A 27,326-nucleotide genomic window follows, 5' to 3' on the forward strand; every position below is an offset into this window, starting at 1 on the left:
GAATCACCATGGTAAAAGATCATGTGACATACCATGTGATGACCGGAGTGACGTCATCCCAGGTCCTTAAACTATAGTTAATGCTCTCCACAGGTCCTATACAGTAAAAGAGTCAGACGGAGATGCCGGCTACGCGAGCAAGTGGATAAAGGTGAGTTAAATGACTTTTTATTTTTTTTTAACCCCTCCAGCCCTGTTTTACTATGCATTCTGTATTCAGAATGCTATTATTTTCCCTTATAACCATGTTATAAGGGAAAATAATAAGGTTCGGGTCTCCATCCCGATCGTCTCCTAGCAACCGTGCGTGAAAATCGCACCGCATCCGCACTTGCTTGCGGATGCTTGCGATTTTCACGCAACCCCATTCATTTCTATGGGGCCTGCGTTACATGAAAAACGCACAAAGAGGAGCATGCTGCGATTTTCACGCAACGCAAAAGTGATGCGTGAAAATCACCGCTCGTGTGCACAGCCCCATAGAAATGAATGGGTCAGTATTCAGTGCGGGTGCAATGCGTTCACCTCCCGCATCGCATCCGCGCGGAATACTCGCTTGTGTGAAAGGGGCCTAAGTGTGAAAGTAGCCTGAACGGATCCGTCCAGACTTTACATTGAAAGTCAATGGGGACGGATCCATTTGAAAATTGAGCCATATAGTGTCATCTTCAAACGGATCTGTCCCCATTGACTTACATTGTAAGTCTGGACGGATCCGCTTCCCTCCGCACGGCCAGGCGGACACCCGAACGCTGCAAGCAGCGTTCAGATGTCCGCCTGCTGAGCGGAGCGGAGGCTGAACGGCGCCAGACTGATGCATTCTGAGCGGATCCGCGTCCACTCAGAATGCATTAGGGCTGGACGGATGCGTTCGGGGCCGCTTGTGAGCCCCTTCAAACGGAACTCACAAGCGGAGCCCCGAACGCTAGTGTGAAAGTAGCCTTAGACTGATCAGGATCCGGATCAGTCTGGAAAATGTATCGAAATGCCGGATTCGTCTTTCCGGTGTCATCCGGAAAAATGGATCCGGCATTTATTTTTTTCAACTTTTTTTCTCCGGCACTAATACATTCCTATGGAAAAAAATGCCGGATCCGGCGTTCAGGCAAGTCTTCAGTTTTTTTGGCCAGAGATAAAACCGTAGCATGCTGCGGTTTTATCTTTTGCCTGATCAGTCAAAAAGACTGAACTGAAGACATCCTGATGCATCCTGAACGGATTGCTCTCCATTCAGAATGCATGGGGATAAAACTGATCAGTTCTTTTCCGGTATTGAGCCCCTAGGACGGAACTCTATGCCGGAAAAGAATAACGCTAGTGTGAAAGTACCCTTAAACACCAGCATTATGGAGCCATCATGTCACAGTGTATCTGTACAGAGTAGGAAACACGGATATTGTTTAGCAATTAGTATGAAAAAGAGCCTATTATTACCCTTCATTTATATGTCGGTAGTGCCATCTTCAGTTTGTTTACGGAACAGCATTTAAAAATGAATTTCCAGCTGTATAGAAAACTGTATTTTTCTGTAATTTTCTGATGACACATTTCCTTTAAATTGTGTGATTGTGCCTATTTTGTCAGTGGAGTAGGCATTTGTGATATATTTGCACCATTTTTAGAGTGGCAGTTTGCATTTAATAAGGGGCAGCCAGATGTTTTGCGCTTGGAGCTACATTTTTAGCCCGATTTATCATTGCATTTTTTAATTTTTTTTAAGTTGCAAATAAGTTACTCCAGTCCCCTGGGGAAGTACAAATTGGGAATACATATGTTTAGACAGGCTATAAATTGGTATTGTGTGAGAAATGTAACAAACGGCATGTGATGTTAAATGTGTTGCAAAAAACTAGCTTCAAACCAATCTGAAAATATAAAGGTGTACCAGATTCATCATCCAGCATCAGCCACCTTAATAAATCGGCACACTGTTCGGCTACTTTCACACTTGAGCTAGCAGGGTCTGGCAGGCTGTTCTGGCAGGGGAACAGCCTGTCAGATCCGTACAAACACCAGCCCATATGTGCCGCCGGAATTACAGCATGCTGCAGTTCTTGTCTGGCCGCCTCTTTGCATGTTTGCCGTGCTGCGGCCTTCCCATTATAGTGAATGGGGCCGGAGTGGACTTCCAGCGGCACACATGGGCTAGTGTTAGTATGGATGAAATGCTCCGATGCTCATATAAAAGGGGATATGTCCGGGTTCAGCTCTAAACCCAGACAAACCCTTTAAGGGGGAGAACGACAGGGAGGGGGGAACTAAGGGGGCATAAATACTGTGTGGGGGCACTAAGGGGCCATAACCACTGTGTGGGGGCACTAAGAGTAGGTGGAGATCTGTATGGAAAGCTTGGCTGGTTGTGGGAGGCAAGGGAGTTGCAGGAAGTCGATCAGGGGGCATTAAACAATTTGCTATGGGGTCCAGCCTTTTCTAGTTAATCCCCTGAGTATTAATGAATCTGCACGATAAGACCATTTCAAAAACTTTAAATTTATAGATTTTTTTGAGTTTTCAAGTAACAAGACAGGTATACATAAAACTATCTATAAGAAATATAGAATAATCGGTCCCTAACATTGAAATTTTAATGCTACGAGTTCAGTAGGTCAGTAGTGATCAATCAGGCCAAGTGTTAATCTTTTTAATACTAAGCAATCTTAACCCATTCTACCCTGGGTGATTTTCCATATTTGCCTTTTCTTTTATTACTCTCTACCTTCTTGGAGACATAGATTTTATATTTTTTCATTCACATGGCCAGATGAGGTCTTGTTTTTTTTTGTGGGATAAGTTGTATTTTGTAATGGCACCATTTAATATTGCATAGGATGTAGTGGGAAGCTGGAAAGAAATTCCAAATGGGGTGGAATTGAAAAAACAAAACTGCAATTCCGCCACAGTTTTAAGGCCCCTTTCACACGGGCGAGTATTCCGCGCGGATGCGATGCGTGAGTTGAACGCATTGCACCCTCACTGAATACCGACCCATTCATTTCTATGGTGCTCTTCACATGAGCGGTGATTTTCACGCATCACTTGTGCGTTGCGTGAAAATCGCAGCATGCTCTATATTCTGCGTTTTTCACGCAACGCAGGCCCCATAGAAATGAATGGGGTTGCGTGACAATCGCAAGCATCTGCAAGCAAGTGCGGATGCGGTGCGATTTTCACGCACGGTTGCTAGGAGACGATCGGGATGGGGACCCGATCATTATTATTTTCCCTTATAACATGGTTATAAGGGAAAATAATAGCATTCTGAATACAGAATGCATAGTACAATAGGGCTGGAGGGGTTAAAAAAATAAAATAAAATTAAACTCACCTTAATCCACTTTCTCGCGCATCCCGGCTTCTCTTCTGTCTCCTTCTTTGCTGATTGCAGGAAAAGGACCTGTGGTGACGTCACTCCGGTCATCACATGGTCCGTCACATGATCTTTTACCATGGTGATGGATCATGTGATGACCATGTGATGACCGGAGTGACGTCACCACAGGTCCTTTTCCTGCAATCAGCAAAGAAGGAGACAGAAGAGATGCCGGCTGCGCGAGCAGGTGGATTAAGGTGAGTTTAATTATTTATTTATTTTTTTTAACCCTTCCAGCCCTATTTTACTATGCATTCTGTATTCAGAATGCTATTATTTTCCCTTATAACCATGTTCTAAGAGAAAATAATACAATCTACAGAACACCGATCCCAAGACCGAACTTCTGTGAAGAAGTTCTGATTTGGGTACCAAACATGCTCGATTTTTCTCACGCGAGTGCAAAACGCATTACAATGTTTTGCACTTGCTCAGAAAAATCGCGCATGTTCCCGCAACGCACCCGCACCCAAAAGCATGTGGGAAAAGGTGTTATGGTCTGATGAAACCAAGGTTGAACTTTTTGGCCATAATTCCAAAAGATATGTTTGGCGCAAAAACTGCACATCACCAAAAGAACACCATACCCACAGTGAAGCATGGTGATGGCAGCATCGTGCTTTGGGGCTGTTTTTCTTCAGCTGGAACTGGGGCCTTAGTTAAGCTAGAGGGAATTATGAACAGTTCCAAATACCAGTCAATATTGGCACAAAACCTTCAGGCTTCTGCTAGAAAGCTGAACATGAAGAGAAACTTCATCTTTTAGCATGACAACGACCCAAAGCATGCATCCAAATCAACAAAGGAATGGCTTCACAAGAAGAAGATTAAAGTTTTGGAATGGCCCAACCAGAGCCCAGACCTGAATCCGATTGAAAATCTGTGGGGTGATCTGAAGAGGGCTGTGCACAGTAGATGTAAAATCGAAAAATGAGCGGGCACTCATACACCTGGCAACCAAATTGAGATATGCAGAAAATATTTATTATATCCCCATAAAATCAAATAATAAAAATATGATAAAACAATGCAATAAAATAATAGATATTAAAAACAATCACATATACTAAATAATCAGTATAATCGATAATATGAATTGCACCAGAGATCTTCAAGTTATATACCCAGACTTTCTATGTAGTTATTCCACAGAAAGAGGTATTTCTTTTTGTGTCTCTATCCCAGATTGGGACGGTGAATGTCACTTGAGATGTTGTAGATACATTTACTATGAGAACGCAATATGTTCATACAGCGTCCAAAGGAATCCAATAGTACTAGGTTTAAAGTCTCTTATAACATTTCCTTTATAGATGGAGGTAAACTTTTGATCAATGTTCGGCTTACCATCTAGTGTCTGCTGTCTCCCAGTTGCTTGAATGGAGCTTTCAATGTTTGCTGGCTTGTTTAATCGCTCCTTGAGGCAAGCTGGTTTGAATCCCGCGGGAGTTCCAAAGATCGCGGGTGTTCAAACTCTATTCCGCGATTTCCTTTGGTACAGCGTTCAACGATAAAGGTCTTTAGTCCTTTCCTGTAAGAGTTTTTCTGTATGGCCATACAGTTGTATCGGAGGATTTTCAATGCAGGTACATCACTTGTTTCACCAATTGGTGAAACAAGTGATGTACCTGCATTGAAAATTGGTGAAACAAGTGATGTACCTGCATTGAAAATCCTCAAATACAACTGTATGGCCATACAGAAAAACTCTTACAGGAAAGGACTAAAGACCTTTGTCGTTGAACGCTGTACCAAAGGAAATCGCGGAATAGAGTGTGAACTCCCACGATCTTTGGAACTCCCGCGGGATTCAAACCAGCTTGCCTCAAGGAGCGATTAAACAAGCCGGCAAACATTGAAAGCTCCGTTCAAGCAACCGGGAGACAGCAGACACTAAATGGTAAGCCGAACATTGATCAAAAGTTTACCTCCATCTATAAAGGAAATGTTATAAGAGACTTTAAACCTAGTACTATTGGATCCCTTTGGACGCTGTATGAACATATTGCGTACTCATAGTAAATGTATCTACATCTCAAGTGACATTCACCGTCCCAATCTGGGATAGAGACACAAAAAGAAATACCTCTTTCTGTGGAATAACTACATAGAAAGTCTGGGTATATAACTTGAAGATTTCCGGTGCGATTCATATTATCGATTATACTGATTATTTAGTATATGTGATTGTTTTTAATATCTATTATTTTATTGCATTGTTTTATCATATTTTTATTATTTGATTTTTAGATCAAAATCATTTTTATTGGTGTTTTCATCATTGATAAAGAAAACATATCTTGCATATATGTATACTAGAACAATAAAAACAAGTAAGTTGCATTGTCTACAATATCTATAAGTAACATTTTTTACATGTATCATAGTTAGTTCTGTATACAATAAGTTTCAGTTATGTTGATATTCATCAAGTTTTATAGTTTGATCTAGGATAGATGGCAAAACTAGATCGTTAAAGAAGAAATGGGGAAATAATAAATATTTTCTGCATATCTCAACTTGGTTGCCAGGTGTATGAGTGCCCGCTCATTTTTCGATTTTACATTCACTTTTCACTAGAGGGTAGGGTGATTCCCTCCATATGAGCTTGTAGCACCATACCATAACTATTAACGAGTGAGCCACCACAACCCATTATCACTTTGTGCACAGTAGATGCCCTCGCAATCTGACAGATTTGGAGTGTTTTTGCAAAGAAGAGTGGGCAAATCTTGCCAAGTAAAAATGTGCCATGCTGATAGACTCATACCCAAAAAGACTGAGTGCTGTAATAAAATAAAAAGGTGCTTAAACAAAGTATTAGGTTAAGGGTGTGCACACTTATGCAACCATATTATTTTTTTTAAAAAAAAATTCTTCCCTCTACCTAAAAGATTTCAGTTTGTTTTTAAATTGAGTTGTACAGTTTATAGGTCACATTAAAGGTGGAAAAAGTTCTGAAATGATTTATCTTTGTCTAATTTTTTTACATCACAGAAACCTGACATTTTAACAGGGGTGTGTAGACTTTCTATATTCACTGTATATTCCTGGAATTATTATTATTATTGTAATTATTTTCTCTTTCTTGGTACATAGAGAAAAGGCATCTAGAGAGAAAGTACATCGAGAAAGAAAAGGTATGTAGAGAGACGATACATACAGAAAAAATATATATAGAGACAGTATATACTGTAGGGAGAAGGTATGTGGCGTAGCGTAAGGGGGCGGTTGCCCCGGGCGCCAAATTGCAGGGGGCGCCAGGCAGCAGGCATTTCAATGAGGGTCACGGGAACCTATGGCTCCCGTCCCCTCCGTTATGCCTCATAGGCTTCAGGCCACTAGGCCTGAAGCCTATGAGGCAGTAGAGAGACGCAGGACTCGGTCACGATTACCTCACAGTGACCTCCTGCGTCGGGTCTCTCGAGATGATGTGAGGACTCAACGCTGAAAGGCACAGTGAGGCGTTTGTGACCGCCACAAGCTGTGATGGAGAGATGTAAGTATTTTATTTTTTAAAGTATGTACCCTACCCTAATTGCGGAGGCACTGGGGGCACTATGGGGGAAGGGGGAGGAGCAGAGAGAGGAGGAATGAGGACATTATACTAATAAGAGTGGCCACTATACTAATAACAAAGAGGGGGCCATTATACTAATAACAAAGAGGGAGCCATTATATTAGTAATAAAGAGGGGAACATTATACTAATAACAAAGAGGGGGCCATTATATTAGTAATAAAGAGGGGAACATTATACTAATAACAAAGAGGGGGACATTATATTAATAATAAAGAGGGGGCCATTATACTAATAACGAAGAGGGGGCCATTATACTAATAACGAAGAGGGGGCCATTAATAATATAGAGGGGGCCATTATATTCATAGCGAAGAGAGGGCCATTATATTCATAACAAAGAGAGGGCCATTATATTCATAACAAAGAGGGGGACATTATATTCATAACGAAGAGAGGGCCATTATATTCATAACAAAGAGTGGGCATTATATTCATAACAAAGAGGGGCCATTATACTAATAATACAGAGGGATCCATTATTCTAATAATACAGAGGGGCCATTATAATAATAATACTGAGGGGGCCATTATTATTATTAATAATAATAATAATAATAATAATAATACGGAGGCGGTCATTATAATATACAGGGGGAATAATATTATGGGACTATCTGTATGGCTCTAGCACAGTATTGGGGGCAGCAGGATGACAGTGTTGAGGGACCAGGAAGGAGAGGATGATAGTAAAGTGAGGAATCTAAAAAAAATTCTGTGAAACTCTGCCGAGACGAAAAGCGGCTGAAACAAGGTCTTATCTCCGAATAAAGACGTTGAGAAAAGAGTCTACAGTCGTGGGCAAAAGTTTTGAGAATTACATAAATATTGGAAATTGGAAAAGTTGCAGCTTAAGTTTTTATAATAGCAATTTGCATATACTTCAGAATGTTATGAAGAGTGATCAGATGAATTGCATAGTCCTTCTTTGCCATGAAAATTAACTTAATCCCCAAAAAAACTTTCCACTGCATTTCATTGCTGTCATTAAAGGACCTGCTGAGATCATTTCAGTAATCGTCTTGTTAACTCAGGTGAGAATGTTGACGAGCACAAGGCTGGAGATCATTATGTCAGGCTGATTGGGTTAAAATGGCAGACTTGACATGTTAAAAGGAGAATGATGCTTGAAATCATTGTTCTTCCATTGTTAACCATGGTGACCTGCAAAGAAACGCGTGCAGCCATCATTGCGTTGCATAAAAATGGCTTCACAGGCAAGGATATTGTGGCTACTAAGATTGCACCTCAATCAACAATTTATAGGATCATCAAGAACTTCAAGGAAAGAGGTTCAATTCTTGTTAAGAAGGCTTCAGGGCGTCCAAGAAAGTCCAGCAAGCGCCAGGATCGTCTCCTAAAGAGGATTCAGCTGTGGGATCGAAGTGCCGCCAGTGCAGAGCTTGCTCAGGAATGGCAGCAGGCAGGTGTGAGCGCATCTGCATGCACAGTGAGGGGAAGACTTTTGGAAGATGGCCTGGTGTCAAGAAGGGCAGCAAAGAAGCCACTTCTCTCCAAAAAAAACATCAGGGACAGATTGATCTTCTGCAGAAAGTATGGTGAATGGACTGCTGAGGACTGGGGCAAAGTCATATTCTCCGATGAAGCCTCTTTCCAATTGTTTGGGGCATCTGGAAAAAGGCTTGTCCGGAGAAGAAAAGGTGAGCGCTACCATCAGTCCTGTGTCATGCCAACAGTAAAGCATCTTGAGACCATTCATGTGTGGGGTTGCTTCTCATCCAAGAGAGTGGGCTCACTCACAATTTTGCCCAAAAACACAGCCATGAATAAAGAATGGTACCAAAACACCCTCCAACAGCAACTTCTTCCAACAATCCAACAACAGTTTGGTGAAGAACAATGCATTTTCCAGCACGATGGAGCACCGTGCCATAAGGAAAAAGTGATAACTAAGTGGCTCGGGGACCAAAACGTTGACATTTTGGGTCCATGGCCTGGAAACTCCCCAGATCTTAATCCCATTGAGAACTTGTGGTCAATCCTCAAGAGGCGGGTGGACAAACAAAAACCCACTAATTCTGACAAACTCTAAGAAGTGATTATGAAAGAATGGGTTGCTATCAGTCAGGAATTGGCCCAGAAGTTGATTGAGAGCATGCCCAGTCGAATTGCAGAGGTCCTGAAAAAGAAGGGCCAACACTGCAAATACTGACTCTTTGCATAAATGTCATGTAATTGTCGATAAAAGCCTTTGAAACGTATGAAGTGCGTGTAATTATATTTCACTACATCACAGAAACAACTGAAACAAAGATCTAAAAGCAGTTTATCAGCAAAATTTGTGTCATTCTCAAAACTTTTTGCCACGACTGTACATCCCAGGAGACGTCACTGGATGTAACAGGTATGGTGCTGTATTCTACTGTATATTTAAAGGGTTTCTACCACCAGAAATACTGTTATATAGCTGACTGACATTAGCGATGCGCTAATGTCAGCACTACATAACAGTATGTTTCTAACATTAGTCCCTGCAGCCGTTTTTGTTAAAAAAGCACTTTTATAGATATGCTAATGAGCCTCTAGGTGCTATGTGGGCGTCATTAGCACCTAGAGGGCTCCGTCCACTAACCATTTCAGCCGCCCATCGTGTCCCTCCAGCCCGCCCCGCTCCTGTTGATTGACGTGAAACTTCTCAGTATCTCGTACCAATTCCCGCGCCTGCACCGTGCGCTTCTGTATTCTCCCGGCGCCGGCTTCCTCACTGCGCCTGCGCTAACTATGTTACAATGAGAAAGCCGGCACCAGGAGTGCGGCATTCACTCACTGCGCCTGCGCCGAATACAGAAGCCCACGGCGCAGGCGCGGGAATTGGTACGAGATACTGAGAAGTTTCACGTCAATCAACAGGAGCGGGGCGGGCTGGAGGGATGCGATGGGCGGCTGAAATGGTTAGTGGACAGAGCCCTCTAGGTGCTAATGACCCCCACATAGCACCTAGAGGCTCATTAGCATATCTATAAAAGTGCTTTTTTAACAAAAACGGCTGCAGGGACTAATGTTAGAAACATACTGTTATGTAGTGCTGACATTAGCGAATCGCTAATGTCAGTCAGCTATATAACAGTATTTCTGGTGGTAGAAACCCTTTAATAGAGATGTATGTAATGTCCATCCAAATATCTGTTTCATGGTAGGGTTGGGGGGAGGAGAATGAGAATTTGGCCCACACTACCGCAGACCAGCCCCAGACTTCAGGTCACACTGTGTGTGTTCTGAAATCTGGGTCCTCACACTAATCTACTACACTATCTGTACACATAGGGCCAGATTTATCATTAGCTAAAGTCAGAATAATGGAGTGAAAAAGTCGCAAATTTTTGCGCAATCGCTTAAACTGCGCAAAAATTTGCAACTTTTCTCTGCTCTGCACTATGCTCGCCAGTTTTCTGAAAGTGGGTGTTGTTTGATTTGAGAATTAATGTACAGAAACCTACTGTTTTATACATCACTAGTCTGTAAATGAACAGTTATATATGATTTATTGACTACATGTATTACCTGTAATGACTCTCATTTCAATAAAGAGATTTATAAAAAAAAAAATCTCTTTATTGAAATGAGAGTCATTACAGGTAATACATGTAGTCAATAAATCATATATAACTGTTCATTTACAGACTAGTGATGTATAAAACAGTAGGTTTCTGTACATTAATTCTCAAATCAAACAACATTTTTCCCATTTTTCGCCCATTACCTTGCTCCAAAACCCATTTCCCACCCCTCCCCCTACCCTCCCTTATGTCTCCCAACCCCTTTACACTCGTCTGGGACCATGTCGATATATCCTCTTTGATCCTTTCTTATATTGGTTTTGATAAAAGCCTTCTAGGCCTCTAGCTTCCCTAGTTTATTAGCTAATTGCGCTTCTAAGTACCATTTGGTCATTTTGAAAGGGGTCATGAGTTCTTGGATTTCGCAGTTTGAAAGTCGCTTTTCTATAAAATCTCTCCATTTTTTGATAAATTTTCCTATTAATCCCTCCTTATCCCGCTCCACTTCTAACCTTTCAAGGTACAGAACATTTTTCATAATCCCTAACACTTCTGCCCATGACGGGACTCCTTCTACCAACCAATGCCTCAGAAGAGCCTTTTTTACTGCCATCAGCATTATGTGAACTCCCCCTTTAGTTACCACGGCTCCTACATCTTCTTCTTGATTTATTGGTATATAATGAAAAATGCATTGTTGCGGTTTTAGGCCTACTACTTCCCCCCAAATTTCCTTTATTGCACCTATCGCTTTTTGCCACAATGGTTGCACCTTTGGGCACTCCCACAAAGCATGTAGAAGCCCAGCTTTCGGGAGGATACATTTGGGGCAATGTCGCAAATAATGGGTAGGAGCATCTTGATACGACAGGTTAAAGGCATATGTTGCCCTATGTAAAATCCGCAATTGTGTTTCCCTCCATTGTTCGTTGCAAACTGCCTTTCGCACTAATTCTAGACCATCCCTCATTTTTCTTGTTATGTTCGGGTCATTTAATTCCCTGACCCAAGGTTTGAAGGCCTCCTTTACCACTCCTATCATCTGTATGCTATGTAACCTTTGATATAATTCTGAGAGGGACATATGCGACCCATCTTTGCCCAGTAACGCTGCGAACCAAATAAGCCTATCCGGCTCGCCCAGTGAAATTGCCTGTGCCTTGCAGTAACTCTGAATTTGCAGAAAAGGGAGGTAGTTAGCATTCGATAGGTCATATTGTCCCTTCACCTGTTCCCAGGATAGCAATTGGCGGCCAGTACTTTCTAGTAGATCGCCAAGTTTCATGATGTTTTTTATCCTCCACTCTTGGAACAGCATATTCTCCCTACCCTGTGGGAATGCCGGCAGTGACCATAATGGCATCTTAGATGAGACATAATAGGGAAGACTATAGATTTTCCTGATTGACTTCCATGCCACTATGGTGTCTTTCAAAAGAATGGATTGCCTGATCGATATTGGGAGATCTTTTAGCTTTGTATGTAGTAGGGCAACTAAATTCCACGAACCGACTAATCCTTGTTCTATCTTGATTGCCGAATAATACCCAGTCTCCCATACCCAATCCCTGACATGTCGGAATAAGGCTGCGAGGATATAATGGCGGATGTTCGGCATTTGTAGCCCTCCCTCCCATTTCAACATTGTCAATTTAGCATAAGAGATGCGTGGTCTTTTGGCTTTCCACAAGAAGCGGTTGAAAGCTCTCTGAATCCTTTGGACGTCAGTGTGTTTTATTAATAGCGGAATTGTCTGTAATGGGTAAAGTAATTTCGGGAAGCTCACCATTTTAATCAAGTGTGCTCTGCCACATAAGGATAGGGGTAATTCTTTCCATTTCTCCAACTCACCTTCAATCTTTAGAAATAAAGGGGGATAATTCAATGTATATATCGATTCCGGGGTACGCCCTATTTTGATGCCTAAGTAAGTAATATAATCTTTTCTGATTTGTACTTTAGATTGTATCCGGTCTTTTTGGTTAGTCTCCCGTCCTAAAAATAATATTTGGCTCTTGTCAACGTTAATCTTATAACCCATTACTCTCCCATATGTAATTAAATACTCCATCACCTGATCTAGTTGATGTTCCGGTGCTCCTAGATATATCAGGATGTCATCCGCGAAGCAGCTCACTTTCAGTTCCTGAGTACCCACTTTAATCCCCTCAAACGTATCAGATTGTATAATTAGTCTAGCTAGGGGCTCCATTGCTAGATTAAAAAGCAAGGGAGACAATGGGCATCCCTGCAGTGTGCCCTTACCTAGCTTGATGGTCTTTGACAGAAAGCCCGGTACATACACTTTCGCTAGGGGATTCTCGTATATTGCTCTTAGGTAGTTCCTAAAGCTGCCCTTTATGTTGACCTTATCTAGTACCATATCCAACCACTGCCAGCTCACGTTGTCAAACGCCTTCTCGGCATCGATCGCTAGCAGTGCCGGTTTATAGTCTCTCAAACCCCTCTTACTCTCACCTAGAACTGCCAAAACTTTCCAGATGTTGGTCACCGCTGATCTACCCTTCATAAACCCCACTTGGTGAGGACCTATCAATTCAATTATACTAATGGCTAACCTGTTTGCTAAGATTTTAGATAGGATCTTGACATCTTGGTTTATTAACGATATCGGTCTATATGAGCCTGGTTGAGTTAGATCTCTACCTGGTTTTGGAAGCACTTTTATATAGGCTAATTTACCCGTGTCTGGCAAGCTTCCCCCCTTCAAAATGTCATTGAATAGGCTAGTCAAGGTCGGGGATAATTCCTGGCTAATTGCTTTATAAAATTCGGCTGGATATCCATCAGGGCCCGGAGCCTTGCAATTAGCCAGGGATTTAATAGTTGTTCTTACTTCCTCCTCGCTTACCTCACGGTTCAGCGCCTCCAGTACTTCCCTTGAAAGTTTTGGCAGTTCCACCTTAGCCAGTAGGTCACTAGCTCCCTGGGCGTCAAAAGGATCCTTGGTGTACAATGATTGAAAAAAGTCCCCTAATGTCTCCATTATATCTCTTGGTTGGGTACATATTTTTCCCAATTTATCCTTTAACGGATGCATTGGAGGCTGTTTGGCAAATGGACGAGTTAAGTTTGCCAATAGCCTTCCTGACTTATTGCCATGGCGAAAGAATTTCGCTCTTTGGTAATCCCCATACCATTTTTCTTGTCTTTCGGTACAATAGTCAAAGTTATGTTTGGCTGTTACCCATAATAACTTATTGACCTCTGTGGGGGTCTGCAAGAAGTTTGTGTATGCCTCTCGTACCTGTATGACGGCTTCCTCATATTTAATCCTTGCCTTCTTCTTTTTCCCTATCGTATGGGACATTATGCGACCCCGTAACACAGCTTTAGCTGCGTCCCAAAAGAGAGCTCGAGTAGATGCATGTTCCGCATTATCCTGTGAGTATTCCCACCACCAACCTCTAACTTTATTTATAAACTCTTTGTCATTGGACAAGTGTTGAGGCAGCCTCCAAATATATTCCTGTCCCCTAGGGACGGTGTCCATAATTTCCATGATCACTGGGGCATGATCAGAGATTAGTAAGTCAGAAATCTCGACCATCTTGACTCTTGACAGTAGTCTCGATGATGTAAAAAAATAGTCAATCCTTGACCATGACCCCTGCGCATGAGAAAAATGGGTGAACTCTCGGTCCATTGGGTGATAATGACGCCATGCATCTAGTAGCCCCGTATTCTGTAATAACGGGAGTAAGGTCTGAGCACGATTTTGGTTGCTAATAGCCCCAGGGGTCTCTCGCCTCCTATCCTCTGGCTCATTGTGCACCCTATTAAAATCTCCTGTTACCATTATCATTTGGGAATCCTCTTTCAAGATCTCCACCTCCAATCGTTTATAAAACTCCGTCTGGGACGCATTGGGGGCATGTTGTGGATGACCATCTGACCTACGGGTGAATCTAAACATATGCGCATCCATCTCCCTTGGTCGTCCGTCAGCGTGGACTTGATAACATATTGTAAGCGTTTGTGTAATAGAATAACGACACCCGCCTTTTTACCAATAGAGGACGAACCTACCACCTGTCCAACCCACAGTCTCTGCATCCTCCAAAAGTCCGCTTCTTCCAGATGCGTCTCCTGCAAAAATGCAATATCAATCTTAAGTTTTTTAAGATGGCGTAGCACCGCCATGCGCTTTGAGGGGGATCTGAGACCCTTAACGTTCCATGTGGCCACTCTCATAAAGATTTGATATTATAGATCTCTGCAGGAGAGTCAACCCAGAACAGATAGCAACGGTACCTCACATAGCATTTTTTGATCATCTTGGTCTCGACCAGTCCCAGAGTAGTGTTTCCCTCCCCCCTCCCTCCCCCCTTCCCAACTCCTAACCCCACAACATTAACATCATTTCTGTTAACTTCACTTTTTTCGCGCATTTTTTCGTGTAGCTGTCGTTACTACAGTAAAACCAGAACTAACTGTCTCGAGGACAATTACATAAATTCTCCTAGCCCTCCAGCCCTTAATTTATGACATAACAGTTATTGGCATATCAGAACATTAATGAACTATGAGTCTTTTGCCATCTCACGTGTTCTTTCAAAGGCGCTTTGCAGCACTGCTTCCGATCCCACAGACACAAGCTTCAGGTGACCTCATTTCTGTCTAGGTCCTCTTCCTCTGATCGATGCTGTTGATCTCTGGGAAGGTGGGGGAATCATGTCCGAGAATAACGGGTCAGACTCCAAAGCCTCCATCGCCTCTCCTGGTGAGTGGAAGGTGTCAATTGTGCCATCTTGACGAAAGATTCTTAGCGTCGCTGGGTACATTAGGGCAAATTTGACTTTATGCTGAGCCAGAGAGGAACAAATGTGCGTGAACTCCCTCCTTCTCTTAGCTACTTCAGCCGAATAGTCACTGAATAAAAGAACCTTCTTTCCCTGAACCAGTAGGGGTGGCGTGTGTCGCCTGAATTTCGACAGTATGGCCTCTTTGGCAGCGTAGTTTAAATACTTCACGATTACCGCTGTGGGCCGTGTGTTATCTGAGCGCCCTCCCGCCGACATCAGCGGTCCTAGGCGATGCGCCCTTTCCACTATGCACGAGCCTCTCAGCCCCAGCGCTTGCGGGATTTCCACCTCACAAATATCTGCCAACTGGTTTGGAGGAACCGACTCCGGTAGTCCAACTATTCTTAGGTTGCTCCTCCGGGAGCGATTCTCCAGGTCATCAACCTTCTCTTTTAAATACTGGTTACTGCGTACGAGTTCGCTGATACTGTTATGTGCTTTTTCCAGCTCTTCTTCGGTTACCATCACCCTCTGTTGTACTTCGGCGATCTGGGAGGTGTGCTGGGTCACTTCAGCCTGTAGCTGCTTTAAGGCCAACGACACTGTGGCCTCTAGTGAGGCCTTAATATCTGGTGCCAGGAGTTTGGCCACTTCTATAGCCATCTTTTTGCATGAAGAAGTTAACTCCTCATTCGGCCCTGTGTCACATTCCACTTCCTCCTCATCTGAACAGGAGGCTTCCGCGCTCTTCTGTGTTGGCTGGGAAGTCGATCTGGTAAGCCTCTGGTGCTTATCTTGCGTCGGCGCCATCTTGCCTCGGCTTCTCGATTCCTCTCCTGGCCGGAGTAACGTTGGGAACTCGTTCTGAGAGCCGCCTGTGACCAAATTTTTTTCCATGGGTCACCCCTGACACCTTAAGGGGTATGTTTAGGCACTTTACAGTCCCGATGTACGGCGGCTCTATGAATTTCAGGCCGGTAGAGCGGAGCTCCAGTTATTAGCGTCTATCCATGCGCGCGCCGGAACCGGAAGTCGGGTGTGTTTTCTTATGTAAATTAATCTCTAGACAGTGTAAAGTAAATAAATTGTTGGAGGGCACTCAATTACCTGGAAACATCCAATATAGGGTGTCAATAACTAAATTTAATACACATAAAATGCTCACATAAAAATATACATACATAAAAAAGTGCAGGTGGCACCCAATGGACCCTAAAACAATGTTTTGTACAAAAACACAAAAAAACAGCAAATCCAGGCTGTGGACCCGATCCCGATATGGGCAGTCCGAGTCCAGCTGCAGTGTTATATCAAGATGTGCGATCCTATCTGGCCGAATATAGGACCGTACTTAATTGCCGTATGTGGCGTATAAACGTGATGTAGATCACATATGTTGGTATATCAATATAGCCCCATGGGGCAAAGTACGTTACCCCTCTTGTGTCACTGGAGGGAGATCGATGTATATCCTTAGTCAGCCACTTAGACTCACATCGGCGTCCCGTGTGGTTAAGGTCTCCAACGCGGCGTCCCACGTGACCTGGCTGCGCCCCACGTGATCCAACCGGCTCCTTGGAAAGCTGGTAAGTGAGTTGGGTTCTAGAGTCCGGACTGTGTGCTTGTATTCGCACAAAGGTTCATTCAGCGGGGGACCGGGGGGCTGCCTTTCAATATCGGCACCTCAGGACTTCAACGAAAAACTTTGCTGTCGTATACCGGACGCGTTTCGGGGTACAAGCCCCTTCCTCAGCGGATCCTCAGCGGCTCAGCCAGGTCACGTGGGACGCCGCGTTGGAGACCTTGACCACACGGGACGCCGATGTGAGTTTAAGTGACTGACTAAGGATATACATCGATCTCCCTCCAGTGACACAAGAGGGGTAACGTACTTTGCCCCATGGGGCTATATTGATATACCAACATATGTGATCTACATCACGTTTATACGCCAGATACGGCGATTGAGTGCGGTCCTATATTCGGCCAGATAGGATCGCACATCTTGATATAACACTGCAGCTGGACTCGAAATGCCCATATCGGGATTGGGTCCACAGCCTGGATTTGCTGTTTTTTTGTGTTTTTGTACAAAACATTGTTTTAGGGTCCATTGGGTGCCGCCTGCACTTTTTTATGTATGTATATTTTTATGTGAGCATTTTATGTGTATTAAATTAGGTTATTGACACCCTATATTGGATGTTTCCAGGTAATTGAGTGCCCTCCAACAATTTATTTACTTTACAATTTATGATTCGGATTTTGGTGAATCCGTGGAGTGAGCACCGGTTCCTTGGGGAGAGGGTGGGGTGAGCCGCTGAACATCAGTACATAATCTCTAGACAGATTTACTATTGCGACTATTTAAAAAGTCGCAAAAAAATACGCAATTTCACTCCAGTGAGGACCATGCTTATTTTATGAGACTTTTTTAAAAGAACATGCAACTTTTTTGTAAAGACGTGCGACTTTTTCGTAAAGATGTGCAACTTTTGTAAAGCGGCTTACTGACGGATAAACTACTATCGTCAAACCACATTTATTACAGTCTTAAAGGGACGATCATAAATCTGACTTGGCTAAAACTGACTTTAGCCATATGTAAAAGTGGAGTGAGCTGTCAGAGTAATGATAAATCTGGCCCATAGAGTTATCACTGTGTTATCTGTGGCATTACATAGGACTGCAGGTGACATCTACAACATTATCTGTTAAAAGGGGCATGCCCACAGGCTGGGGGGGGCACAATTTTTGGCCTGCTCTGGGTGCTGGCAACCCACGCTACGCCACTGGTATGTCGTGATGATATGTAATGTTAAGGTGCATGGAAAGAAGGTATTTAGAGAGATGGTATGAAGGGACAAGATATTTAGAGAAAAGGTACATAAAGAGAAGGTAACTAAAAATATGGTAAAGGGAAGATATGTAGAGAAAAAGTACTGTATGTAGAGAAAAAGTACATAAAGAGGTGGCATGTAAACAGAAGGTACACAAAGAGAAAGTACTTAGAGGCAGGGCCGGTGTCAGCACCCGGCATACCGGGGCCTACTGCGCTGCTATGAGCGCAGGGAGCTGCAGTCCTTTCACTTACGCAGCTTCAGACTGGAGCAATGGGGCATCCTCTGGTGGGCCCTCTGATAGTCACATGAGGCCAGCTGCTGCTGTCCTCATTAGGCTACTTTCACACTCGCGTTTGGTGCGGATCCATCATGGATCTGCACAAACGCTTCCGTTCAGATAATAGAACCGCATGCATCCGTTCAGAACGGATCCTTTTGTATTATCCCCATTGACTTACATTGTGTGCCAGGACGGATCCGTTTGCCTCCGCATCATCAGGCGGACACCAAAACGCTGCAGGAAGCGTTTTGGTGTCCACCTCCAAAGCGGAATGGAGGCGGAACGGAGGCAATCTGTTGCATTCTGAACGGATCCTTTTCCATTCTGAATGCATTTGGGCAAAACTGATCCGTTTTGGACCGCTTGTAAGAGCCCTGAACGGATCTCACAAACGGAAACCAAAATGCCAGTGTGAAAGTAGCTTACAAGTTCCTGTCCGGCAAAGCTTCAGACACGCCCCCTCTTTACTCCAGCAGAGAAAACATTTTGCATTACCAGCTTTAGACACGCCCCCTCTACACAGGACTTGCTGCCTGAGGAGGAGAGAGACCCCCAGCAGAGCAGAAGTGTGAAGACAGTCTGTGAGTGAGTCTGCTGCACTGTGGCTGTCTCTTCTCTGTGGATCAGGAGGGGGAGGTCAGGGAACTCTTCAAGCTGCTGCTGGATGCTGTAGACCAGCAGCTTCAATGCTATTTAGTTGTTTTACTGCCTCATTAAGCAGTTTGCCTCCATGACACCTGCCATTGCCCCCCATATCATGTCCTATCTCATCCTCATGGAGGCCTTGCTGTCTCCTTTAATCCCTCATGTATCCAGAGCTCCTGTTGCACCCCTCCTATCTCTTATTGCTGCCCTGCACAGACCTGCTGCCACTACTTCTTGTATGAATTCCCCTCAGAGCCCCTTCCACCTACTTGCTGTGTCCACCACTTTTGTTAATACAGGGCCCCGGGACCCTGTCTCACTGCTCTGCCTCTCATTATGGTGGTGTCTAAACCGCAGTCACCATAAGGACTTTCTAACGTCTCAGGGCCCCCCACAGCTTACTGTGCCCCCTTATACCCTGCATTGTGCCCTCTTACCATACCCTGTACAGTTCCCCTAGTCATTCCCTCTACTGTGCCCTCTTATACCCTTTTATATGGTCACTGTATGGTGGTGCTATCCAGTGACTGTATGGTGGTGTTATCCGGTCACTGTATAGAGGTGTTATCCAGTGACTGTATGGCGGTTGTATCCAATAACTGGATGGCCATAACTGTATCCCTTTCCATTTCCACGCCATCCTTATTTAGACCTGGCATGAATGGGGAAAAGTTGCAGATTGCGGTGCTAAGGACCTTTGCGCCACAATATGTGTCAGAAATACGCTTAATACAGGCAGGGGGTGTACTAAAATTTGCTGTGGGGCCCAGTCAATTCTAGCTACATCACTGCACAGCTCCTTCTCTCCTCCAGGCCTGGCCCAGCGGTGACATCATCACATGTGTCTCACTGCTGCAGCGGGCCTGAAGAGATAAGGAGCGAAGGGAGATGAGCTGCAGTTAGTGAATGACAGGACAGCCAGCTCCCCTGCGCTCCAGCAATGATAGGAATGTAAGGGAGGCCACTGGGGGGGTCATTACACTGTGAGGGCCCCTTACACAGTATAATGACCCCCAGTGCCCCCCATTTAGTATAATGATCCCCAATGACCCTCCATTCAGTATAATGATCCCCAGTGCACCCTCCATATAGTATAACCCCAGTGTGGGGGCCACTGGGGGTCATTATTCTGAATGGGGGGCGACTGGGGGTCATTATTCTGAATGGAGGGCCACTGTGGCGTCATTATACTGTGTGGGGGGGAGCATTGGGGGGTCATTATACTGTGTGAAGGGCCACTAGTGGTCATTATACTGTATGGGGGTCATTATACGGTGTGGGAGCCACAGGGGGACATGTAAATGCAAAAAAATGCCTCAAGAGGGCCCACTGGAATTTATCGCCCAAGGGCCCACATGAACCTGGAGCTGGCCCTGCTTAGAGGTAAGGTATATAGAGAAGCTATACAGAGAGATGGTATGTAAAGTGAAGCAATGTAGAGAGAAGATATGTATGGAGAAGGTATGTAGAAAGAAAGCACATAGAAAAAAGGTACATAAAAATAAAGTATTCTAAAAAGAAACATTATTTGGCTCTGTCTGAATCTCGTTTTCACCAGCATTCTGCGCATACAGGTTATTGTTTTGTTTCCTGAAATGCTCCTGACTAGGGTTGAGCGAACCTGAACTGCAAAATTTGGGTTCATACCGAACTTTGCGAGTTCGGGTACCCAGACCCGAACCTGGACTTTTTCACTGAAGTTCGGGTTCAGTGTTCGGGTGATTTTATTATTTTCCGTTATAACATGTTTATAACGGAAAATAATAGCATTCTTAAGACAGAATGCTAAATAAAATGTCCATGGAGGGGTTAAAAATAATAAAAAAAACTCACCTCATCCACTTGATCGTGCAGGTCTTCTTTCTTCAGGACCTGCAAAAGCACCTTCAATGATGTCAAAACGCTCACCATGTTGTGAGCGCGGTAACATCGCCGCAGGTACTGCTGAATGAAGATAGAATCAAGGCTGCGCGATTAAGTGGATGAAGTGAGGTTTTTTTTATTATTTTTAACCCCTCCATGGCCATTTTATTTAGCATTCTGTCCTAAGAATGCTATTATTTTCCATTATAAACATGTTATAACGGAAAATAATAAAGTGAAGTTCGGGTCCCCATTGAAGTTCGGGAACTTTGACCTGAAGTTCGGCCGAACCCGGCGAACCCGAACTTCCACGGGTTCACTCATCTCTACTCCTGACGCATACTGCTAGTTTATATACCACACATTATTTATTTATTTACTTATTTATTTTGTTTGTGCGATCCTCTTGTATCAAAAAGCAAAGTCAAATGTACTTTTCAATACAAGGATGAACAAGGTAATGTGATACATACCATACATATGCATACCAAAATCATACGTTAGTCTTATGGGCTACGGACACATTTGAAATGCACGTTCAGAGCATTCCCAATGTGTTCTGCAAATATACAGAAAAGTTAGGTGTGAAAGGAACTTTATTCTTACATTTAAAAAAAAAAGTGATCTTGTATTATTATCATTGCTTAAGAAGACAGAAAAATGGTACTATCAGTTAGACATCACTATTTCTATTTTACTACACTTTATTTGCTACAGTTTATTTTAACATAAAACCTTTTTCTTTTCCATAATACTCCATGTAGTATATAAGATGTGGATGTGTGTAGCTGATACAGGATAAAGCAGTGTGGTTACATATCTGAACTTATTGTTATAGTGAAACATTTGGTTAAGGGCACTTCTGACCTGTTGCATACTATACAAAGCCAGCATGAGGTCGGAGCCTTATTAAAGAGGTTGTCCGGGTTCAGAGCTGAACCCGGACATACCCTTATTTTCACCCAGGCAGACCCCTGAGGCTAGCATCGGAGCATCTCATGCTCCGATTCACTCCCTTGCCCTGAGCTAAATCGCACAGGGCAAAGGCTCTTTTGTTTACAATAACACACTGCCGGGGGGAAACTTCCGCCCGGCAGTGTGTTCGGTGACGTCACCGGCTCTGATGGCCGAGCTTTACTGGCTAGGGTAGCGCTAAATCTTGCCCATCAGTGCCGGTGACATCACCGGGCTTCCTGGCAGCCCCATGGAGAGCCCCGGTACGTCACCGGATCTCCAAAACATGCCCTTGCCCTGCACGATTTAGCGCAGGGCAAAGGAGAGCATTGGAGTATGAACTGCTCCAATGCTCAAGTCTGCCTGGGTGAAAATGGGGATATGTCCGGGTTCAGCTCTGAACCCGGACAACCCCTTTAAATGCAAGACATAACCTTCACAGAAGTGGATTCAGCACTTATCACATATTCCTGTTCATTCATTACTGCATATTGAAGGTTTTCTTGAGACTTTCCTTTGCCATATTCTTGGTCAGACTGTTCCATTCCTTCGGATAATCGGCAGGTTTGGCATCATACTCTCTTGCAAATTGTTCATTGAACTCTTTAAGAACAAATTTCCAGTAATCAGAGGCTTCAATGCTGGGATCAGGCTGAATATTCCAGTCAGGATACACTTCTTTATATTGCTTATAGGGATGAGGTATTTCATTTGTATCACTATTCCGAAATCTTTTATTTCCACTGACACAAGTAGTGCAAATGTCATGGTCAAGAATAGATGTGTTTATCCATCTGTACGTTCCTAATCCTTGAGGTCGATGGACAGAGGCAAAATGGTGTTTGTGGTCGTCACCTCCAGCTTCACAAGGGACCTTGCAGAATGGACACTGCTTTCCACATCCAAACACCTTCTTGAATAGTTCGTCTTGAGGTTTCACTGTTACTCTGGAAAGAATGACTTCCACACTCAGAGATTCAATTTCTGATTTGATATCTTCTATTGTGTCAGTCAAGAAATTGTTCAGATTTCTAATAAATTCTTTTATATTTGCAGAGTTTTTGAAAATGATTGCCATCATCTTTTCCTGTGGTAATACCAGATCACTGTTTAATTTCTTTTTGAAAGTAGTAAGGAACTCTTCCACATTCTGTGAATTATTCCACGTGGTAGGATTGTTGAAGAGATCTCTGATCTTTTCTGAGATTCCTGACAAGATCTTGATTCCTATTGTGCTGAGGTTTTTATATTTCATTTTAATGTATTTCAATATCAATTTTTTCACAAATTCTTCATAGTTTTTTGAGTATTCTACATATTGTCCAAAAACATTTTCTTCCAGAAGATTTAAGAGAACAGTGTACTGGAAAAATGTCCGGGAGGTGTATGTTTCAGATCCTTCAGACCTCATGATGTCGTCTACGAGTTCAATGCCTAGATTTCGAATGATGTGGTCAATTATTGCTGGCTGTAGACATGTGTCACATATGCGTTTGGCGAGATCCTGATTTTCATTCTTCTCTTTGAAAACATTCATAAATGTGCTAAAGTATTCAGATTTCAATGTTCCCAGCTGTGAATGAGGGTCATTCTTTCTGATGAAGTTATTATGCATCACCTGGAAATCAGCAGCAGCATGTCCTAAAATGTTCAATTTTATTTCTAGCTCAAGTTCAGCTGGGATATTCCCTTCCTTAATTAGAATGTCATCAATCATGTTTAGCAGTTGTTTACAGTAGGTGTCATCATAATCAGCATCTCTCTGGGCTTGCTCTTCAGAATATTTACAGCATTTGTCATGTATATATTGAAAGGTATGCTCATACTTGTGTGAATTTGGTGCTTTTCTTTTCCACCATGTGTATGCACTTTTGAATAATGTCAAAATTCCTGCTCTTTTTCTGTCAGTATTCTCTGTGTTAGGTCTTGGCAAGTGCTGTATTTGATTTAGTTTTTCATTAACTGCTGATCCCTTGTCTCTCATGGTCTTTGTGAGCTGAAGCAGCATGTCTTTCTCAATATTACGTTTTATGAGCGATTTCACCCCTAACTCCTGGACCGTTTCTTGCCACATAGTCTCAAACTCCACTTCTAACATAGCATTGTCCAGTTTATGTTGTTTCTTCCTGCATTCTTCCATAAGGCTGGAAACTTTGTGTTCAATCGCCGTAATATACTGCTTACATGCTCTTTTTATCTTATGTTGCTGTTTTTGAATTTGAATCGCTATGTTGTACTTGTCATGAGAGGACCTTCCAAGGTTTTCTCCAAGCATCTTTACACTGATTATAAAGTCTCCTTTGTATTTTATTAAGTGAACACATTCTTTCTCTTGTTTGAAATAATCCTCCAGCCATGTTATCATTTTTTGCTGCTCTGTTGCAATGATGTTTTGTAGCCTTATACAACATTCTTTACCTTTTTCTTCCAAAGTTTCTTCAGATTGGTTCTTGATAATGGTTTCAGTATTAGTGAACCATTCATGGATCAATTTGCTGAATTTCCACTCTAATTCAGAATATTTCATAGACAGTTTATTGTAAGCACTTGCTACCAAGCTATTTCTAAAGCTGAATATAAAGTTCTCATGTTTGACTGCATTCCATAAGTCTCCCATCCACTTAGCAAATTCCTGTAGGTTATGTGCCCCATTTTGGTTTTGTTTAATAAATTTTAGTAAATTTTGCTTCAATTCAGTAATATGTTCGCTGTAGCCAGCGCTGACAGGAGCCATTGGCGGTATACCCTGCCAAAGACTAGGGATGTACCAATGGTGTTGCTCGGAATCATATTCCATAACATCAGAAAACACCTCATACTGAGGCTTCTTCTCTATGGTTGCCACAGTTTTGGTCATTTCATTTAGTTGTTCCAGCAGTTTGTTTCTGTCTCTCATGTTCATTACAGGAGCAGACACGTCACTCACATTTTGATGAACAAACTGGCAATTGGGCTTCTTCCCAATTTCTTTCATTCTGAGAAATGCATGGACCACAATCTGTAAAATATCTTTCATTTCTGTTATATTTTCCATGGCCATATTGATTACAGTGATGTCACTTAACCCAACCACTAGAGTGGCCAACTCATTGTCGTGTTCATAACTGCCCTCCAGAGAATCCAACTCGGGAGCTTTTAACCCTTCAGTGTCAATCACTAGAAGAAATTCACATCCGAGCTCCCCCTGGAAGTTCTCCTTCACTTTAATAAGAGTCATGAAAGCTCCTCGTGTGCATCGTCCACTGGCCACTGGAAACTGTAGACCAAACATGGTGTTCAGAAGAGTGGACTTCCCCGTACTTTGAACCCCCAGCACGGTTATTACCTTTATTTTGCTTCTGCCGCCTGTCTTGGAGTGCACTTTATTGAGAACATCTGTTACCCACCGCACAGGAATCCTGGATGCATCTCCATCAATCAATTCCAGTGGGTAGCCATCAAGCAGAAGATCACATGCTATTTCAGGGAGATGGTTATATTCTATAGGTGCATTGTTTTTTTCCCCCATGACATGCCGTACCTCATAAAACTGAGATACCTCTCTCAGGAAATGCTCTATGCCCAATGAACTGTCTGATATCTTTTGATCGATCTCCATCAGCTCCTTGGAGTCACTGGCCTGAGAATATTTCTCTTTGTATTTCTCTTGTAAAGATGTGAGCATTTCCCTTGCTGCTAAGTCCAAATAATATTTTAACCAACTTAAAAAATAAAACTTTTCTAATCGATTTTTTGTTTTGATCCCTTCTATAAAACGGCTAATTCCTTTTGGCATATCACATTCCCACTGTTTTCTCCTTATCTCATTACATTTTCTTCTCAGTTCAGATTTGTAGTTTTCCCCATTTCTATTTTGTTGTTTTTTCATCTGACAAAGTTCCTTTTCTAGGGTTGACAGGTCTTTCAGAAGTTGCATTTGCAGTTTCATTGTTTTTCCTTTATACTTGACAACATCGCAGATCTCCTCAGTTATAGCTCTGGCGTGTTTTTCCGCAGCTTGACATTCCACTGTATTTTCATCTACATAGATCTTTTGTATTACTGCTATACGAGCCATGTCTTCTACACTGAGGTAATTAGCATATTCCTTCTCCAACTTCAGCAGAGCTGAGCGAATCATTTTAACAGCTGTTGCTTCATTTGTGGATTTTGAGATCACTAAAACATTGTCCTTCTTTAGGTCAGTCATGGACATCACAGATTCTATCATCTCTTCACTTTCTTTTCTGCTCACTTGCTCTTCAGGAGTAATAATGAAGAGATATGTGGAGGGTTTATATTTCATTAATAATTCATATTGAGTCTTGCTGATAGTTTCAACAAAGATGACAACAACTGAAGATATATCTGCCAAGAAGTTGAATGGCTTCAAGTTGCTCTCCAACTCCCCACGAAGGTTTGTAATAGCAACAGGCTTGGTAAAGATGCCTTTACCAGCAGGAAAATACCAGGATATCTCCACTAGCCCCAATGATATAGTCCTTTCCACGTTTCCACCTTCCATGTCTCGATGGACAAAGATGTCTTGACAATGTTGTGTTGAACTTAAAATCTGATTTAGGATTTTTGACTTAGAAAGTCTGCACTTTCCTAATCTCACAAATGAAAATGTTGGCATGGAAATTTTCACCAAGTTTTCCTCCTGAAATCCTTTGCTATGTGCCAGGTATTGGGGTCTCCATTTCTTCACAATTCCCCTCATTGCCCACAACATAAAGGTGTAGTCTGGACCATCATTGGCTGGCAGTAGCAGAGGGACAGAAAACTGACACATGGACATTTTTGATATCATCTCCTGCTGAAGGAAATGATCTGAGCAATGTAAGATAACACATTGTAGGTCTAATGGGTGGATACCATCTGACAGGTCACTGTCCATATCCAGCATTAACATGTGATCCCTGCTCATTTCTTCTCTGGTCCCTATTGTACTGATATTCCTTGCCTCCTCATGCAATGACATCAATTTTCTTATAAAATACCAAGCCACATTTTCCTTAGGAGAAACTCCTGGTATCAAGCATTCAGCACCAATGTCAAGAACATCATTTAGTGTAAGCTTGGATGTCTGGTAACTCTGAAATTCAATCTTTTTGAGAAGATCATGGAAGCAGGTTTTTTTGTCTGTAAAATAATTGGAAATAAAATGATCAGTGTCAGAGACTGAAGTGTATGTGCTTCTATAGTGTATACAGTACATGTGCTTTAAAATTAAACTATGGATGTTTTCTATGAAAAAGTATATCCTAACCCCAATCTTCATAAAATCCCATAAACACAACCCCCCTTCAAAGCGTGAGTACACGGCCCCACCTTTTTTGTCACCACCTTACACCATAACAAACATAAGTCACATGTTGGCTTACTCCCCACTAGTGCCATGATCCAATTTATGTAACTTTATCTCCTTAATCCTTTTAACAAATAAGTATCAATATCATCAGTTGATCCTTGCACTATATAATCTGTTGTCCTCCTTTGTCAATAGCTCATTGCTAGAAATGCCCA

General features: G+C 42.7%; 1 protein-coding gene across 3 annotated transcripts in view; it reads right to left on the minus strand.

Annotated features, from left to right (window-relative positions):
- Positions 1-21,904: 21,904 nt before the first annotated feature.
- Positions 21,905-27,326, minus strand: part of LOC120995749 (interferon-induced very large GTPase 1-like) — an 86,406-nt gene continuing 80,984 nt past the window's right edge. For all 3 annotated transcript variants that reach the window (XM_040425148.1, XM_040425149.1, XM_040425147.1), the window contains one exon: positions 21,905-26,942. In XM_040425148.1, coding sequence (XP_040281082.1) covers positions 22,300-26,942 — 4,643 coding nt within the window. In that variant the 3' untranslated portion in view covers positions 21,905-22,299. The remainder of the gene's footprint in view (positions 26,943-27,326) is intronic.

The sequence above is a fragment of the Bufo bufo genome, chromosome 3 (assembly GCF_905171765.1).
Source record: "Bufo bufo chromosome 3, aBufBuf1.1, whole genome shotgun sequence".
Classification (NCBI taxonomy): Eukaryota; Metazoa; Chordata; class Amphibia; order Anura; family Bufonidae; genus Bufo; species Bufo bufo.